General features: G+C 37.1%; 1 protein-coding gene across 2 annotated transcripts in view; it reads right to left on the reverse strand.

Annotated features, from left to right (window-relative positions):
* phf21b (PHD finger protein 21B) overlaps positions 1–19,851 on the reverse strand; it is a 106,978-nt gene extending 87,127 nt beyond the window's left edge. For both annotated transcript variants that reach the window (XR_015941142.1, XM_088644703.1), the window contains exons 1-3: positions 19,358–19,851; positions 18,919–18,951; positions 18,583–18,648 (exon numbers count right to left, since the gene is read on the reverse strand). Coding sequence is in view for 1 of the 2 variants with exons in the window: in XM_088644703.1 (XP_088500829.1) it covers positions 18,583–18,648; positions 18,919–18,951; positions 19,358–19,411 (153 nt within the window). In the remaining variant the exon portion in view is untranslated. The remainder of the gene's footprint in view (positions 1–18,582; positions 18,649–18,918; positions 18,952–19,357) is intronic.

Here is a 19,851-nt window from a genome sequence, read left to right on the forward strand (position 1 = left end):
GAATAATAATAGTAATTATTATTATTATTATTATTATTGCTTACACTTTTATAGCGCTTTTCAATTAATTGGAACAAAAGGGCATGAGGTACAGGTATTATGTTGGCTTCTAGGTTTCTTCTTGTATTCATGTTAAAGATGGTAAATCACTGCCTTCACCCTGGGCATGACTCATTGGTCATACTAAAGACAGACATTAAAATGGCAAAGCAGTTAAATATAAGAATCAGCAGGTGTTAAATGTCTTGCAGAAAAACTCGTCCAGAGAGACTATAGTACAAATTACAGTAAAACAGCTTTTTACCTACAGCTACGTTGAAAACAGCAGGGGAAAAGGCACTCAAAGTAAAGGCACAGCACCTGTTGCTAAACATGGTACTGAAAGTAAAAAGCAAAACCTGTGCTTGTTAAGGTTTGGTTATTGCATTAATAGATCATATTTTCAAGGGTGGATTAACTCATTAAACAATTTTCTCAAAGTTTTATTTTTGGGCTACAGTTTTCTTGCCAGTAATCATCATCCACAACATCAGGCAATGTCACTTTTGTCTCTTCTTTTTTCAATACAAATGAATATACATATGGGTAGCAAGCACATTTAAAACAAGCTAAAGATGGCACTCTTAACAAAACTTTTAATAACACCATCTTCAACAAGTAATGACTTAAAACTCATTTGACTCTTGTCAAGAGCAATCTATCAAGATTACTGTTATCTGTTTTTTTAACAAAGGTGGTCAGCCTTGTATAGAACTCCAGAGCACAGCACCAGTGAGCCCACCTAAGATCTGAACCTATAGCCCTGCATTCAGGAGCCTAGAGCCCTAAATGCGTCTCCACACTGCTGCCCTAACCTGAGGATGAGCTGTAGGTACAGTTAGCAGGAACCAGAGCCTACCCCAACAAGCAACGGGTGCAAGGCAAGATTTTTCCAGTATGGCTTTGGACTGGGAGGAAACAGGAGCACATACAAGCACAGGGACAACATGCAAACTCCACACCCAAGGCCCCAGTGCTGTGAGGCAACTGATAACCACTGCGCCAGTATGCTGCCCTATTTTTAACACTCAACACTGTTGGATTAAACTTTGGAATACACTTTGTCCCTAAATTATCTCCCCCTGGTAACTGTTTGCTTAAGAAAGGATGTTTTTGCTGCCAATTCAGAAACTGTCTCATTTTAAGACAAAACATTGTTCATTTTCAACTTGAAGTACGTGAACAAAGGTGTTAGAATATGCCAAAAGGGCATTATTAGAATATTAGAGAGTGTGCAGCTGGGTTGGTTGTTTTCAGTAACTTATTAGGGGTTTTTTTTTGTAACTTCTTGGTTACTTTAGTAACTTTAGTAGCCAAAAGAAAGATAATAAACTGCCAGAAAAGAAAGCACAAGTTTACCACTATTTAGACAATACAAGGAAGCAGACAGGAAAATAAGGAGACATTTTATATTTGATAATGGTTTTGTTTACTTCAATCTAAATTGACCTCCTCAACCCAGGAGGTTTTACCAGGCCTCTTGTTTACTTATCACAATATGCTGATTTGTGAACCTGGACTGTTTGCCATTTTATTTTCTGATAAAAGGCTCTAAAATAATATAGAGTTGGTTACTACACAGTGTATTTGTTGTGCATTTGTGTTTTGAGAAAACTGAGTGTTGGAGTTGTGTTGATGGAAGGATCTGAGATATAGAGGCACATAAAGCTCTGTATGTCTTACATAAAATCTCAATGCAATGTGACTGGAGTTATTTAAGCTCTTGGTAAAAGTCTTACATCAAAATACAACAATTATAACATTTATATTTAATAATACTAAACTGTGGTGCTGCAGAAATCAAATGCAATTCTTTAATTCAGGCAAGAATCAGAACAACATTCTTGAAAGTCAAGACAACATTTTGATCTGCTACCTCTTTTTCCTGGCCAAATCCACGACAAAATGCCAAACAATTCATGGAGAAATGGAAAGCAGAGTCTCACTAACAAACTTGGGTTTTCTACCACAGCATCACAGCTGTGAGAACTCATGGGCTGTAGATATTTAAGGTCAGGATTTCTGGTTCTTTGTCAATTTAATCCCTCCCTGTAGGACTGTTTCAGCAGCATTTGCAAGATTCAAAGATTCAGTCTGGATGCTCTGCAGTCCCTCTGTTGGCCGGTTCTAGGGTTCCCAGAATAGTTCAATGTGTTTCAAGAGAGAATGTGATCTGCCAGCTGCAACACCTGAAACTGAAATGGAAAGCCTCCACAACAGCCAGGATGTCACAGGATAAAGGTGAACAGATAAAACACACCATCCACAATGTGTCAGTGAAGAGCCGACAACAGGCTTTCATATTGTGGATGACGGCAAGCTAATCAAGGTGAAGAATAATACTACCACAACTTATAAATAATAATAAGATTAAGGACAGACCTGCTTTTGAAATAACATACTATGGAGTTTTACATCTGAGCTGGCAGAGAATGTCATTCATCTGATTTGTCAATACTGGAGTCTGCCAGAGAAATTTATTAAGGTTAACCTTTAAGTGTCTGGGTGCAATGACTCATGAAAGTAATTGAAAATGACTTCTTTTAATGCCCTAGAATAAATCCCCAATATGCGCTTATTTTGCTTCATCCATCTGGCATTTGCATTCTTTTATTACACAAAGAAGAATCTGAATGCTGTCAACACCATCTATCTTCATTCTCTTTTTCATGGTGCCTGTTTCCTGAACACTTCAAAAGTGGCACCCACCAAAAACAGAGCTTTTAGATTTACTTCTGTCAATTTTACCAATGAGGATGAACTTCCCTTGTTTCACAGTGAACAAACAGGGCAAGTTGCCTGCTTCATAATAACTGAATTAGGTGAGCAGTGTGCCCTCAGACTGCCAGCAAAGTAAAATCGGGACACACATCTTTTAGGTTCACCATACACACGTCGGCACAACAGAGATGTAGCTTTCCCTTCTAGCTTCATTTTCATTGTGTCTGATAGAATATGTTTCAAATATCTTTATTACTGTGAAGCACTGCACTGGAGTATCCATTTCCTCCAGGCAAAGCTACAATTTAAAGCAACAAACACTGAAATACAGATTGGAAATCTAACAAAGGTACTCCCACTAAGGTTTTACATAAGAAATGGTTACAAATAACTGGAGGACATCAAACTTGTGTATTTGCTTGTAACTAATTGAGACTATGATCTCATTTAGCTTTTTTTTTATAGATCCTAAGGAATCAGCTTTAACCACATGGCTGAATAGCGTGTTCCAGATTCCTTTTTTTTGTATAATTAAGAAAATGTTACTGTCACATTCTCTTTTTTATGCAAAAAAAAAACTATGCAAAACCACATCATTTGAAAACGTGCCTTAAAACTCAGATTTACAGTAATTCCTGTATTTTGAAAGAGAGCGTGTTATTGTTACATTCAAACTACAGTGATAAAAGTTGTCCTGGTTCCATTAAAAACAGAGAGATAAGTTCCTGTTTGGATTATTTCCCTTCCTTCTAATTTCTGGCATGAAGAAAGCTACAATAATTGATTACAAAGACTTGTGAATGGCACTGCTCCCAGGATGAGGAGGATCTACAACAGTATGCTAATCTGCAGGCAGCTACAAAGCTTCTTAGAGAAGCAGCACACTCTTTGCCTAAATTAGACACACAGCACGGACCCCCTCATTACCTCCAGGCCAAAGAAAAAGCAGCTGAACAAAGTTCATTAACTGTTCCACTTTACCCATAATCCCTTGGATGTTCTACTACGAATGCCTTTTCCATTATTATTACTATGATTATTCTTGGCGTTATGATAATCATTATTATTAGCACCACTATTACTTTAGACCGTGTATTTGCCTGGAAAGGACATGGTTGTACTTCATTTTCTCCAAATACACAGGACAGCACCAAGGTTTGGGCGAGCAGGAGAGTAGCAGTGCACGTAAGAACAAGCATAATAACAAAGCTTAACCCACTTATCTCCCCCTGAAATGTCCCTCTCTCTCCTTCTCAAGCTCTTTCTCTCTTTTAAGGCACGATCTGTGGTAAAACAACATAAATAACAGGAAATATTTTCTTGCTTCATAGTAGGCATGCATAAAAGCAGAGGGGAAAATGCATTCTTTTTTCATCATGTATTTAAAAAGCTGCAACACGGTGACTGACAATTGTTTGCAACTACAGAAAGGAAATCCTTGAACCACACAACAGCACCCACATGCTCACATGTATATAATAGGAAGCAGAAAGTGCTCTGAAAGCATGCCTCATCGAAAGAGGAAGAGACTTTAAACAATGTGAAAATGATTCAAAGGTTTACTAATCATTCACATAATCAATGCACTGCGGTAAGTGCAATGCAACTGTACGCTAAAATTGGAATAAAAAACACTAGAACACTGGCATAGCAGAAATGGTCTGCAAATAATAACATCTGTAATTTTTAGCCACAGTTGAATACATCTTACATTTGTTCTACTTATTTCCAGCCTTCCACCATTTCACTCCTTTCACTAACTACCCCAAAATATTAATGATGCAATTTCATTTCACGCTCACAGACAATTACAGCTCACACTTCTACTAGATACTAGTCTTGAAAGACATAGGCGAAACTAAAACAGGGATCCCATGTTAACTCTTGACACAATCGGCTGGCTGACCATGTCTAAAGTCTTTCCCCCTTTGTGCTGCAATGTGTCCGAAAGCAGCAGATATTATTTCTACTAAATTTTCTGATCTGCCAAAATACGATATAGATAGCATGATCTCCAACCAAGGTTTCAAATCACATATGACTTGACCCAAAGATCACCGATCACTCGGAAAACAAACCGACTTTGACAAAATCTTGACAATTACTGAAACATTGGTAGGATATGAAACAACTAACAGTCTAGAACCAGTCTTTTCTGCCTTTTTCTATCTCCATGTACAGTAAATTCCAACTAAAGGTTCAACAATATGTCTGCAAGAAACCATTATTCTTTTATTTTTTTACAGCTACTAGATTTGCTTTTGTTCAATTTTTGAACAATTATTAATTACAGTTAAACCTGCTTAATATCATTCACATTAATGTCAACATCTACTTTTTATTAAGAAATTGAAATTTCTCCAGTTCAGAGGTCAATGGAATCCTAACTCCTGATAATATCAGTTTGATTGCTGTCAGACTCCTATTAATAGCAATCTCATTTATCAGCAAAATTGATTTCCAGCCTCCTTTCACTTCAGACTGATGCTGTATATTTCACTTTTGGGACAACCTGTACATTTCCGCCAGTTAGTAATCTTGGAAACTTAACATTTCTAGCATGAGTCCTCAGGTATTGAGCTGCAATAAAGTAGCACTTTTTACGTTTTCTTTACACCCGAAATGCTCTTAATAACAAAACAATTAGTAGCACAGTTCTTAAATCCTTGGACCAAACTTACATCACTAAGAAAAGCATTTAGCACTTGATTACCAAGTCAGATTTGAATGGCAATACTTTTTCCTTTTCAGCATTATTGCTAGTTAATTATGGGGTTTATTATGGGGTCTAAAACTCAATATTTAACCAGTCATGATTATATTATTCAAGTACTGAGACTAATCAAAATTATTAAATAGTTTTAAGAAGAAGACACTACCATAGCATTTGCTGATCGAATCATTAAGGCAAGTCCATCTTCAAAGACAAGGTTCTTTTTCAATTAAATAACCTGCAAGTAATATATTCAAAAAGAACAAGTGGAGTTTTTTTTCCATGCTGAAAAGAGTCTGATTATTAATTCTGATTATTGAATTTCTATTTATTTAGCAAGTACAACTTGGTCAATAATAGGTCAACTGATTTGTTCGTTCAGCATTTGACTGGAAAGTGTTACAATTGTTGAAGTACAATTTCACAGCAGAAATGCTTTTTTTTTTACTTGAAGAAATCCAGGTGTCTCATCTGAGGTGTGAAAAAAATTCTAGACGAAGACTAAACAAATGTTTAATTAAGGTTTTTGTAATGTGTCAATAAGAAAGGATTCCTAGCTAACCTGACTAATAAAAGATAAGTCAAACTAAATTTGCTAAATAAATAGCAAATGTTACAGAACTGCAACTTGAACTGCAGCTTAAAAATTGGAAGAGTTTAGGATCACGCCCAAAAGAAAATCTGTAGTGATCTGACTCTTCATGCATGGAGCTCCTCATTAATGTTTGAAGTTGGAGCCTTGAAATCTCTAGTTACCCTGTGCTCTCTGAGTTGAGCTTTTTCTGTGTGCTGATTATGCACGGAAGAAACATCATCTGGTAATCTGCTGACCAAGGATTTCTACAGCCAGCATAGGTGAACTGGTTAACCAGCATAGTGTGCTGCTAAAAGACATTTTGTCAAGCAAGTTTTTAAATTGAATGAGATATTTCATTCTGTGAGCACTAACAACCTTCCCCCACCTCTGTGGCCTTTTACTCAAGGGAACAGCAAATAAGTGCTCAGTAGCACTTTGTTGCTATAACCAGCTTTATGTAGTTTCATTTAGCAAAAAAATGTGCAGGTGGAACTACAAATAATGGCCAACTTATTTGGCTTTTTCCCCCCCACAAAATCAATGAACAGATTGAGCACAAACTGAATATTAGCAGTGCTTGTTCACTGCTAATGGAATGAAGTGGAATGGAGAAAGATTATTGCTTGAAACAGCCAGTGAGAACTTAGAGTTCAGTTAATAAACTAATGACTTCTTTAAAAAATGTAAACAGATATTTTATTCTCTAAAACAGATACCAAAACCCTGAAGACACTTGCGCTTGAGAGGTTGTTCTTGCAAATATGATGTGTACGCACAATGTGGACAGGGTGGACAGTTTTAATCACATTACAATGATGCCACAGCTCACTTAAGGAGATGATATAACTATGGAAATGTTGCTGCCAAGAAACGCCAACAATGCAAAGACACAAAAGAACTGAAGAGTCCTCCACCCATTATTGCTATGTTTCAGCAGCACTACTAGAGCAACAACAATCTCTTTCCCACATGAGCAAATATCCATGAACAATTTCTTCATCATTTTTGGTTACAGCTCATGCACTGGCCTGTTGTACCATCAGAACTTAGCCCACACGACAACACCTTTTAGAACAATTTGGTGCTCATGTGCATCAACTTCATGCACTCAATTACTACATGTGAATTGGACAAAGACTAAGTCAAAAACCTTAAACGTAAAATCACAACCAACTTTACAAAACAAATCTTGAATATCCTGAACAGGGCTCCACATTTCTACAATGCTTCAGAATATTTTAAATATTTTCTCTGGTAGAAGAAAACACAAATTAAAAAGTTTTCTTAGTTTGTGTGTTTCATACATCCGTCATCAAAATCCTTTAAATAGGAGAAGATCATGTCATGTGATGATAACATAGTACACAATGATTACAATTTGCTTAAACTGGTGACCCATCTCAATCAGGCATAGTAAGATGCATGAATATCAGCAAACTTGAAAGCTTCGTGGACATTGATTTTTAACTTGGAGTAAGAGCTAAAAAAAATGGCAGAGTTTGTGCGTCTATGTTGCCTTTTTCAAGCAACCCTCTTGTTCACTAGAGCAGTACTGAGTGTTAAAAGGTAAAAGCCTTTTAAGCAGTGTATAATGGTGAATGAATTATTGTATATATTCTTTTGAAATAATTCAATTATCCTTTGTATTAGTCTTTGTGTATTTTACTTTTTTGTCAAATTTAAGCTAGTTATTGTTGTTGCTGCTAGTGGTGCTTTATCAAAAACCTCATTTAGAAAAAATGTAAAAAGTTCATTAGCATTAGACAGCTATAAACTACACACACAGATCAGTAGAGAATAAGTATTAAGATGTCAAGTGGCCAGAGGATCTTTAAGAGTCATATGTGACTGAAAGGAATGAGCAAAGGAAGAAAGAACAAAATAAAAATGGGAAAATAAATGACTTTGTGCTACTCAATGTACATATGGCTTCTCCTGAGCTGGTATGTAATAAAATGTGTTGCTAAGATACATGCTACTAAGGAAGTTCATTAAAGGAAGCTTTGAACAAAGCTGCCAGGCTTCTCTTCCTTTTAAAGACCACTATCACTTGGTGCTGTCCCTTGTGCTCATAATTAGATTCCTCTATGTACGATGTGGCACTCCATCCAATTGACTAATAAAACACAAAAGTCCTTCTCCTGGGGCTCGAGTCATGTTTTTAATTTTCTATGTCTCTAAACAAATTTGATGATTCAGGTTTTTGTCCACATTCTAACAGATCACTCCATTGTGCCACATATTTTTATTTTATTGTAGCAGTTAGGTTTTCATCCCTTAAATCATCTTATTTCCATGTCAACAATTATTGTCCTATATTTTAAGATGTAGCGATAAAAAGATTTCAAAATATCTAATTCTGTGTTTTACAGTATGTGAGGCATTCACGCAAATAAAGTATCAGCATTTTGAAACAATACAACTGTCTTTGCTCCAGTCAGTGTAAAAATATGCAACTCTAAACGCAGAAATATAGTAATTTTGAGGTAACTTTATAACATAACTTTAAGGTGATTTTTAGAGCCCCTTACGAGGACATTAGAGAGACTCAGATTAACTATATAGAAAAGTATTTTACAACTAAGATAAAACAGATCTGAAACATTTTGTGTGAAAAAAAAAATGATTTGGAATTATTCCCTTTCAATACGCCTCTGTGTCTGTTACTGCTTTACTCAGAAATAGAAGAGGAACAGCTGACAGAGGAGGAGACAGACTTGGACCACCTCACCTCTCATTAGAAGAAACAGAAAATAGAAGATTAACTGGTTATCAAGCACAAAACATACTGAGAATTTCTTTGAAAGTAAAAATCTTGCTCACTGATTACTGTCCACATGGAGAATAAGTGCTTTTCCATGTAGTCCTCGCCCCTGCTAAGGAAACATTCACATGGCCACAACTTCAAAAGACAAAAATCTATTTGTCGAGAAAACCATTGAGCAGTTCCAGATAACCTACCTGGCTGGCCTAAAGAAACCTTAATCCTCTGCATTCACTTACTAATACAAACACATTTTCTACCCCTAAAAAGAAAAAAAATACTGTAATATACAAAATAATATACTTCTTACATAAAATATTCATTGTGACTTATATCCGATAAGTGAATCTTTTGTACAAAATCAGTTTTTGTACAAAAGGAGCCCTTAGGTCCCAATTCAAGCTACTGTACTATACTACATGATTCCACATTATATTCACTGAGCGGAAGTCCTATGCTGCTGATGTTAAGAGAAAACATTTTTCCAAAGCATCACATTGTCTGAAAAAAAAAACAGAAATCGTGAAACTCTCTTGGTTTTTTCCCCAGTTTCATTGGTTACTATTTTTATGACTGCATTTATCTGCTAATGCATCAGTTAATCTATAGTACCAAACTGTTAAACACAAAAACACCCTGTTATTATTACCATCATCGCTAGGAACAGAAGGAAAGAGAAGCCAACACGAAGAAGAAAAACAACTGTGCTTTCCAGGACACCATTTCCTTATGATGTTAGAAAAAGCTCTTTGCTTACAGTTTTCCGCTGGCTGCCAGGCACTGTAGTTTGAATCAAGCCACATCAGCACTTCTGCATGACACTCTGGAAATTGCTACTGTACAACTATAACTAGCCATTAGAAGAAATTAAGCGAAAGGTTAAGGAGTATCGGTTTTTATCATAACAACATATTGTCGTTTTACTATAATTCAATAACTTGAAAAATATCCTGAAGGGCTCAAAGAAAAATATTTTGCAACAAAACCGATTTCATTTTTAAAACCATGGCCTGCGTTAAAGCAAACCTTCAGCCCTTCCCCCGATGCTAAATTACAAAACCAGTACTTGACGACAGCTGCTGATTTCTTCTGTCTGTCCAGGGGAAGACTGCCGTTAAACACTGACTTTGTCGTTCTTTCTTGCAAGCCAACAAATCTTTCCAATGGGTTTGCTCATTTCATGTGAGCAATTTGGGACTAACACTATTTAGTTGGTTTTTGGTGTCTTTGTTGTTTTGCAAGTTTTGTAATTACTGAGCAATGCAAAGCAAAGAGACAATGGTTCATTACTTTAAATGAAGTTTTTGCCTCTTCATATTAAAACTACAATCTGCAGTAAACTTCCCTCCACGTGAGGCCTAAATGGACAAAGCAAGAGAAAAGTGTGTCTGCTTGCCTCTCATCCTCCATCTCAGTTCTAGGCCTTGAAATGAGGACATCAGAAGCTGCACTTAGTTGGTGATGCTTGTCTGTGCCTCCTTTGCTGCACAAAACCTCACCTCTGGCCAGTGGCAAACTGTTTAGCACAGGCAGTGTGCCTCAGTTCGACAATAAGCAAATCAGTTGCACACAGAAAGCACAGCAGCTTGGTGAATCCACAGCAAGGAGCTCTGGTGAAGCCTGAAAAATATGGACCACATAACGATACCTAGCTCCACACAAAGGCAGCGACTGCACACCACTCAGCAGGCTTGAAAAAACATATCAATAGGTACAGCTGAGGCAAAGTCTTCAGTGACCATTTCCCATACCACAGGGGACCACACATCTCCCGTGAATGAGCGACTCTCTTCATTGAAGCATTTCCATCAGTCCCAAAACAAAGCACCAAAACACTAGACAGTTTCAGTAAAGTTCTACAGGGCAAGCAGCCAGAGGAGAAAAAGAAAAATGAGTTCTGGAGACATCACTTATTTTCCATTTACAGATGAAGCAATATTAAAAGACACATCATTTAAAAAGTGTGTCCAATTTTATCTTCTACTGCCACTGTATCGGATCCCTTCAATAAAGTGGTACCGCTTTTCACTTCATTGCAAAGTTCCACAATTTTCTTCTGCCTATTTTGCTTTGTCTTGTTTTGCGATAATAAATGTCTAAAATACAGCTTGTAAATAAGATGCACTCAGTAACCAATAATGAGCTTTTAAAGGGTTATACCACACATTTCCTGCTCTGGCTGTTTGGGATTTTTACTATATTTGTGTGCTCTTGTAAAAACATCTAGATACACAATTACCTACTGAATTAATACAATTAAATATCAAAATCTCACACAAAGCTTTAGAATAAAATAAGATAATGTTTTATATTACTATGATACATGTTTACATATCTGTTATACATATGAATACTCTTGCACCCATTCATTTTTCAGGAGAACATCAATCAAACTATAGACTACATCACAACGGAAAGAACTATAATTCAAAAGCACATTGTAGAAATGTGTTCTAGATTCTATTTATCTATATCTAAAGAATTCACATTTCTGAAAACACTTTATTACAATCAGAAATGGCAATGATAAAGTTGAATATAACTGTTTAATGAGGGTAATAAAGTGTTTGTGAACTAAACAGTACGACAAAACAATGGGACAGATGAACCTTCAACAACAACAGCTGTTCAGTTCTATTGTTTTGTTTCTCATGGCCAAATTTAGAAGACTGAAAAGAAATTAGACTCAGTACACAACATGTTCAAGACAGAATCCTGAGCATGCGTGTGTATATGCAGATGTAAAAACAGATAATTCTAAGAAAGTTTCAAATAAATGAATATATGAAGAGCGACAACAAAATGGGGCAGCCTTTATAATTAATCCTTTGCTTGAAAGACAAATATATGTTAGCAAAACTTTCTAAACCTTGAGGATAATCATCTCAGCCAGCCTTTCTAATGAGGCATCATGGGATTACAGGACTTAATAGGAAGCTTGCTTGGTGATGAAATACACAGTCAATTACAATCAGTTTTACAGTACTGACAGCAGGTGTCTTAACTGCCTGTAAAATCAAAAGGCAATGTTTAATGAAGGTTAACCTCAACATTTGGAGGACTTCTTCAGCTTGAATCATTACTAGTTTACACCAAGAAAGTCTTTCAAGATGAGGGCAAGGAATATACTACTATATCTGTACACAGTGCAAACACTACTACACCTCATGAGCTGGACTCCTGCAGGCTTTACAGGTATTTTTCAACTAGCTGAAGATTCAGACCTAACATAAAACATGGGATTGTATTTCTTATTCAAATAATTAGCTCACTTAAGCTATGGAGGTTGGGGTGAATGAAAATATTCAGGTTTCTTGTGCACTCCTAGATTGCAGCTGCTCATAACTGCCCTTTCTCATCACATTGTGCTGGACTGTGACAGAGTTTTCTCCTCAGAAGGAAACTATCAGTTAATCAGAATGCAGGTAGTATGCATTTGTAAAATAAGGAACAGGGTGTTTATTATTTGTGCTTCACTCATGATGGTTGCAGGTGAGTCTCCTCTCTCGCCTATCAATGGAAAAGTTCATTCTGACCAAACTTTTGAACAGCAAAAAAGTTGTCAAGCAACAGAAACCAACACCTGGTTATAAACTGTTTTATGAATCCCAAGCACCTCAAAACAACTTCAGCAGCACATACTGAAACTACTTAACTCATTCACTAATTTTTTTAATGGATTTTGATGGTGTTGTACAGTTTTTATTTTGTTGTTGTTTGGGCATCACTAAATCCTTGAAGCACTTTAACAACACCTAAAATATCATGTGAGGCATCTGGTATTTGCTGGTAGTGGCCAGGTGGAAATTGTGGGCCAAAATCTGAAAAAAGGCAGAGCCATCTTAATTATTTTACATGAAGACAACAGGGTAGGCTTTACCCAAACTAAAGAAGGATGTCTGAAAATAACTGTAATATAAATTGGAACTTTCTTCTCCTACATTTGAGATGCCAAATCTATACCGAAAGGGAAAGTAATAGTCATCTGCATTATATCATCTGTTAATATTATAAGAAGGATTATAAACAAGGGGGGGCTACTTGGTAGTTCATAATTGATCCAAGGATCTCATCCAGCTGTTCCTTCAAAGACACCAGGATATCAACATCCATATAATGACGGAGCAGCTTGTTCCATACTCCCACAACTCTTTGGGTAAAGAAGTGCCTCCTGTTCTCAGTTTTAAACGCACTTCCACATGCAGTAGCTTATACGTGTGCCTTCTGCTTCATGTTTCACTGTTCATTCTGAAAAAAACCCACTGGGCTCAAAATGTGTTGTAAATGTCTTTGTAAACAAATGAACAAAAGGCTGTAAACTTTTTTTGTGTTAAGCAAATCAAATGTTAGGTCCCCTTGGCATTTTCCTTCAAACTCCAGAAAACTGGCTGGTTTTCAAGAGACGTAAATGAATAATATTGCAACATCAAAATGAAACTGGAAAAAAACGTTTAATGAAAACAGAGCATTTAAAAAAAGAAAGGATTTTAGAAAGCTAATGCTAATGTCTTTTTATTTTGTAGATACATAAATAATTTCAGAAACAAACATGATTCCAGTGCTTATAACCTTAGTTTCCTGTACTTAGCAAGCTATCTTCTAATACTAGAGACTTTTAAAATCTGTGAACTACAGAAAACTGAGCTCCAAAAGGCACAAGAAAAAAAAGGAAAATATACAGGGATGGTGTGTATTTCGGGTAGCCATAAGACCTTTAAGCATTATGACACTAATATCTATTTTAAGAGGTAAAAATGCGATACATAAACCTTTAAAAAAAGACATTGTGAACTTGCCCTTACAAAGAAAGTGAAAATATACCAAAAACCTGGGTACTGTCTCTACTTCAGACCCTCTCAGTTCACCATCAGGCAGACTGAATGTATCCTAACTGCAGTGTAAAAACCCTGAAGTGTGCTGCCATCACAAAAACCTGGACTCACATGCCTTCGCCCTGTCAGAACCAGAGTTCAAATTCGAAGTGATGATTAAAGAACTCTTTTTCACAGATATGAACATTGCTTGAATAACTTTACAACACAAACGGCTCTCTTCAGCTTTGATCTTTAATCCTGGTCTACAAGCTGTAGTGCCTTTGAACTAGAATGCTGGTGTACTGCTTCTCAAAGGCATCCTCCAGAAATAAGTTATGGGTGCCTTTGTTATTTCTCCGTGAGCTCCCTACTAGATGCTTGGCACCCACTACTTTGGTTATCTGAATTAATTGGTAGTGAGCCAAGAATGTTGCCGTGCCAGTGTTAAGAAAATAATAAGCTGCACCTGAATCGGTAGGTATCTTAAACTGGTTACCTATATGAAGTTTTCTGGGTCATCCATTTTAGAAACACAAAACCTGAGTAATTATGTTTGCATTTTATGTACCTTTTTATGATAATGCTTACTAAGAACAAACTCAGTACAAGCCTTCCCAGTAAACTTCCTTTTTAAAGAACTTGGCTTTTCAAAATGGTTAAGAGTAGAGTACACATATTACAGTTAACTGCTCCTGTACTATCTACATTAGCCACTGCATGGCTGCACAGATTCCTCCACCCAGGATGCCCTGAATGTTCGTGAATCCATATCTGCGTGATGTACGTGCCACAGGTAAACATGTTTAGGCAGCTGTTTGACCCTGTGGATGCATTTTTGTAAACAGATTCAAGTAAATCAGTCTTGACAGGATGCTGAATTGCTCCTGAGCAAAGACATACTCAGCTACTGGGTTATTCTGCATCTCTCTCCCTCTCGATCCCTCTCCATCTACGTGGATGTTTGACACAGGATCATTTTTTAACAAGCACAAAAAAAAGTTCTCGCGAGGCCATAAACACAGCAAGACAAACACAAATCACTTTACTGTTGTTTTTTCTATCTCAATGAGTAAATAAGTATGTTTATTTTCACCACCATGCTATTTGGTGAGCAGCTGGTCTAATTCAATAAGAGAGCTATGTTAGTGAAGGCAGAATCCAGAGAGGTGATGTACTTAATCTGCTTACAGGGAGCCCAGACAAGACGACAACTTAATGAGGAAGATATGTGATTTACACTTTTGAAAGAGAAAGGAATCCGAGGAGTTCTTTGTACAAAAACGTCTTCTAAGAAAGAGAGGACAATGATTTTTAGCACAAATAATTAAAACTCTCCACTACATTAGATCGTGTAGGTACAGGGGTAAATGCAACGGCTCTATCCAGCCACCAAAATCTCTGGCCTTGTAACAGCGCAGTCAGTTATAAATAATAAAGTAAAAGAAGGGAAATCCAGCTCAAGAGAAAAACAACAGCTATAGAGCAATGGGGGAACGAAAAAGCATATGAATTAAACACCAGATAGATGGTAGAAACACTAGATATAGCAGTAAAAATAATAAAAACTATTTCACCCACACAGCCATGGCCAAGCTCCTACAAAGGGATTAGGGAGTTTTGCATATCTCCCTACTTAGCAGAATATGTGTGTTTGCGGCATCCTAGATTAGACAACGTTGATAACTGTGACTAAAATATTTTCAGAGAAGCCTTTGAGGCCCCCAAGCAGAGAGGGGATAATGTAAACTGGTTTCATTGTGCAACGAGATAATTTACATTTTGTTCAAATATTTTTTCGCCACATTAATTTCCATGGTTATGGGCACTTTGTGTGAGTGTGCATTCTCATTATGAAAGTTTCGAAATGTAAAATGTCTTCACTACATTACATGGAGCATGACACTAATAATGCACAAACAAGCATTTTTATTTCTTCATACAGGTTCATTGCATGAATAATAATGATAATAATATAGAAACATCTCCAATCCCTACTAAGCAATTAGGCTAAATAAGTATTAAAATGTCTGACTATGTGTAAAGCAACATAAGATAACATAAATAGATATTACTTCTCAAAGTGGTAATGAACTAGAATGAAGTCTACTTTAATCCAACCAACATCTTCAGGTCCTGAAGGCAGATGCTCGAGTTAATGAAGCCACAATACATCCATCCATTTTGTTTCGTCCAATGCATGGTCAGGGAGAGCCAGAGCCTATCCCAGCAAGCAACGAGTGCAAGGCAGGATAAACCCTAGATGGGATCCCAGTCTATCACAGGGCACACACAGACACGCTGACATGTCTGATGTGGACCAGTGATGATTTTCCCAAAAGCCACTTAACCTCACCACTCTGTGGGAGGAAACCTGTTGCACCTGGTGAAAATGCACACAAAGATGGAGGTAGCATACACATTCAGCACAGATAGCAGATTTACAACTAAACCACAACTGAACCCAGGGCTCCAGCACTGCGAGGCACCAATGCTAACCACTGCTCCATCATGTCGCTCCAAAGGAGCCACTGCGATATATCTCCATTCACACTCCATCAGTGATGCCTGGCTCACAGCAATCCAAATGGATTCTTCTGGTCAGCAAGAAACTTTTCAGGCTTGTCTCTGTACACTTACATCTTGTTTGTTCACATATCACAATACTGTACCCTTGTGAGCTCATGTTCCAGATTTCTGCTAGCCATTCTGTGGCTGATTGGCTGTCATACTGACAGTGATTTTTTTTTTTCCCTTTTAGAAATGTTTTAAATGGATCTGGGTAACAACCTGGGCATATCTGTTTATTTGCACTTCGCAAAAACCAACACGCGTCACTTTTGGAATACCAAACACTTTTCCATCATTCCCTGCCTTCTTTGTTCCATTAGGATTTAATTATTTTATTATTACACATTGTGGAAGTAATATTCTTGATATGTACAGCCGATGTGTGTTCTTTTTAAAGTTTTAAAGTTTGGGCTACATTGTTTCCTAACTGAATGTATGGCTTTAGTATGGTTTATACCAATGGAGAACTGACATTGTCTGTGACTTTAGGAATGTAAAAGAAAAAAAAAACTTTTTAGTTCACTGCCATGTCTAGGAAAGAAAATATTCAAATATGACATACAAATATATATTATAAATTCTTAGAATAATGCTTTCAGTACCATAATATCATCATTTTATTTTTTAACCAATGAACATAAAATAAGCACATTCTGTAGGCCAGAACCATTTAAGTATGGTTGCTTTGCCTTTAGTTTAGTCCTGGGCATAACTTGCCACAGTTTAGCAATCCAAACATTGAGGAACGAATTCATGCAAAATTACCTCATATGTCTTTCTTATTAAATTAATTTGCATTTGTAACACGTCCGGTTTTTTTTTATACTGGCATCAGACACACTAAAGGAGTATTTGTTAAGCACAATAAGAAATCGATATAACACAAACACACACATATATAATGTATAAAATCTTCAGGGCCTCGGGTGTCAGTGACCTCTGGCGCACAAATTTGAAGAGAATCGTTGTATCGTTGTAAACTCAACAGCTTGCTCTTCTGTGTAAATGCAAACGCACAGAAAGTAAAGGTCATATTTTGTTAAAAAAGGGACCTGATTTGGTTCTGCCCAATGATTAAACATCCCTGCGCTGTGCTGACTCGGGTTTTCTCTCCATCACCCCTCCCCTCCCCCTCATCCTCCAAAAACAGCATCAAAGCAATCAAAATGGTAATGTTCAGCATGAATGGGGCCCCATCCCCCACCATGAAACTCTGCAGACTTTTCTCCATGTTAGGAAGAAACCAACACCCCTTCTCTCACAAAATGGAAGCTTCCACTATCAAAGTGGAGTGCTTTACAAAAACAGCAGAGAAAATACCGTCCAAACACTGTCCCCCCTCGCAAAACCTTGAAAACTACGAAAAACAAAACCACATGTCAATCCCTGTGCCTGTCCCTGAAACGCCACTTCATTCAGTCTTAAAGACGTTTAATTGCTACTGAAAAAAATCAAGGCGCTGTTCCAAGTGCTGAAAACTGCATTCCAAAGGAAACGCGATCGATTAAACTTAGGGAAAGGCCAATGCATTACACTCGATATTCCAGGAAAATACTGATTCTCAACGCGTTTGTATTTTTGTTAAATTCTGTTTTACTTATGTCTTTGTCGCCCCGTGCCTTCGCTAAGCTAACTTTATTAATTCAGCAGGCAGGGCAAACTAAGCGAGTGACTGCTGTGTGAGTATTGTGACTTCAGCCTTCAATGGCATCTGTTCGTGGTGCTGAAAAATAGCTCCTCTTGTACAGAGCGGTAACGCTTATTATTACCGGCCACTCTCAGCTGGTTTTAGGCAACATTATTTACGTCTCTTGAAAGATAACGTTTGGGTATCGTTAGCATTAAAAATAAAGTTAATCTTGTGCACCGATTGATACGAGATTATAAAAAGTGAAAGTGTGCAAGGGAAGTCGAATCAAATGCTAACACGTCAGATGTGACCAAGAAGAAATAATATCTAAAGACTATAAAGTAATCAATAAAGTCCAGTTAGATACGCAAAATAAAACATTATTGCAAGTCTATTAAATAACTCTTCTCTTTCATTTTCTCACTGTGTTTGGTATGTATAAGTGGAAGCAGGTTATTGGAAGACCCTTCCTTTCGCACACTCTAGAAACATGTCGACCTACTCAAAATGGACGCTAAATTTTTCAACATTTCATGTTACACAACTTAAGAGTGGAGCAAAACAAAATCACAATATCGACAAAAGACTTATTGAACGCTGTTAGCAAAGTAATTTGGATTATGAATACATTCGATTACTTTTTACGTGTATAAAATACCATTCGTGTCTAACTTAACGGTGTAGTACAACGTTACACCGTGACATTAAAAATAAAGACATTTTGGCAAAATAAAACCCCTACATATTCAATCTTACTTGTTTCTCGCTAAGAGCTGTTATTCTTGTTTGCCTTTCGTGGAGTTGTTTCTTAAGCTCTCCGTTCTAAAAAGAAACAAAAAGCCCCACCGTCAGTCTATTAAAAACAGTTGAAAAACAAAACAAAGCATGCCAGTGGTGATCAAAAAACTTGAATTACTACGATGCGGATTTCTGCAAAGTCACATTAAGGACAAAGCACGGAAACCACTACTGAGTTTAATAGGGAAATAAGCTAAAAAAAAAAGATGCCTGCTGATAAAGTTTTTCACTCACTCCGAATACAACTGCCCTATTCAAAAAAGCAATAACGATACTTTAGGAATTTACATTTACCTGTGGGTCCTGCTTCATCTGTGCAACTAGTTTCTAAAGAGAAAAAGCATAAAACAAGAATTACAAAAGTGTTTCAAGTTAGTATATAAGGGAGGAACAAAGCGCCGAGGATACACTGCGAGTCAGTTTTCTTGCAGCTCATAAATATTCAAGTCTCGTCCTAATCTCTACACAGAACCACCGCATTATTACTCCAAATCCTTGTTGCTCTAAAAAGACTCACGAAATTCCCAAACAACTCTAAAAAGTGCAAAAACCTTTCCTCCTTAAACGGTATGTTCTGCCCATTACTCGACATTAGATCAAAACAATAAAGATTACACACTTATTTGCTAAGAATGTAAACCTCTCACGTTTGATCCCATCCGATCATTTTTCCTCTCGCTCTCATTCGTTCAAAAGACCAATAAGGATGCAATAATAAGATTTTTTTGTATACCTGATGACACTGGATTTCCACTTTCAACGCCTCTTGCAGGCCCTGTAGTTCCATGTTGTGACTTTCAAAGCACTTTTCTTGCACTTTCGAAGCAATCGCGACGAAGTTTCCAAAAATAAGGAAATTTTAAAAAGCGACAATAACAATCGAAAGAAGAACTACTCAGTCTGCAAAGCAAGTTCTTGCCTCTTTACTGGGAATAGGACTCATCACTCACTTTACGCCACTGTGTAAAGTCTTCCAAAGACGGCGCAAACACTTCAGCACTTGGACAGATCCACTTCTAAAATATCCTCGCGGTGTTGTGCCCAATTCGGGAGATCATTATTGTCCTCTTTCTGTAATTTTAAGTTGTAATTGGCGGACTATATTTTGTCCGAGTCCGCGGCTTGATTTCACTTTGCCTCGGGAAAAGTTGCGCTTCGGCTGTCAATGCTAATTCGAAAGTTCCCGGATGGAGCAGTGAAAGAAGAACAGAACTCTCCCCTTGTCTG

This window comes from Lepisosteus platostomus, chromosome 9 (assembly GCF_059453375.1).
Source record: "Lepisosteus platostomus isolate fLepPlt1 chromosome 9, fLepPlt1.hap1, whole genome shotgun sequence".
Taxonomy (NCBI): Eukaryota; Metazoa; Chordata; class Actinopteri; order Semionotiformes; family Lepisosteidae; genus Lepisosteus; species Lepisosteus platostomus.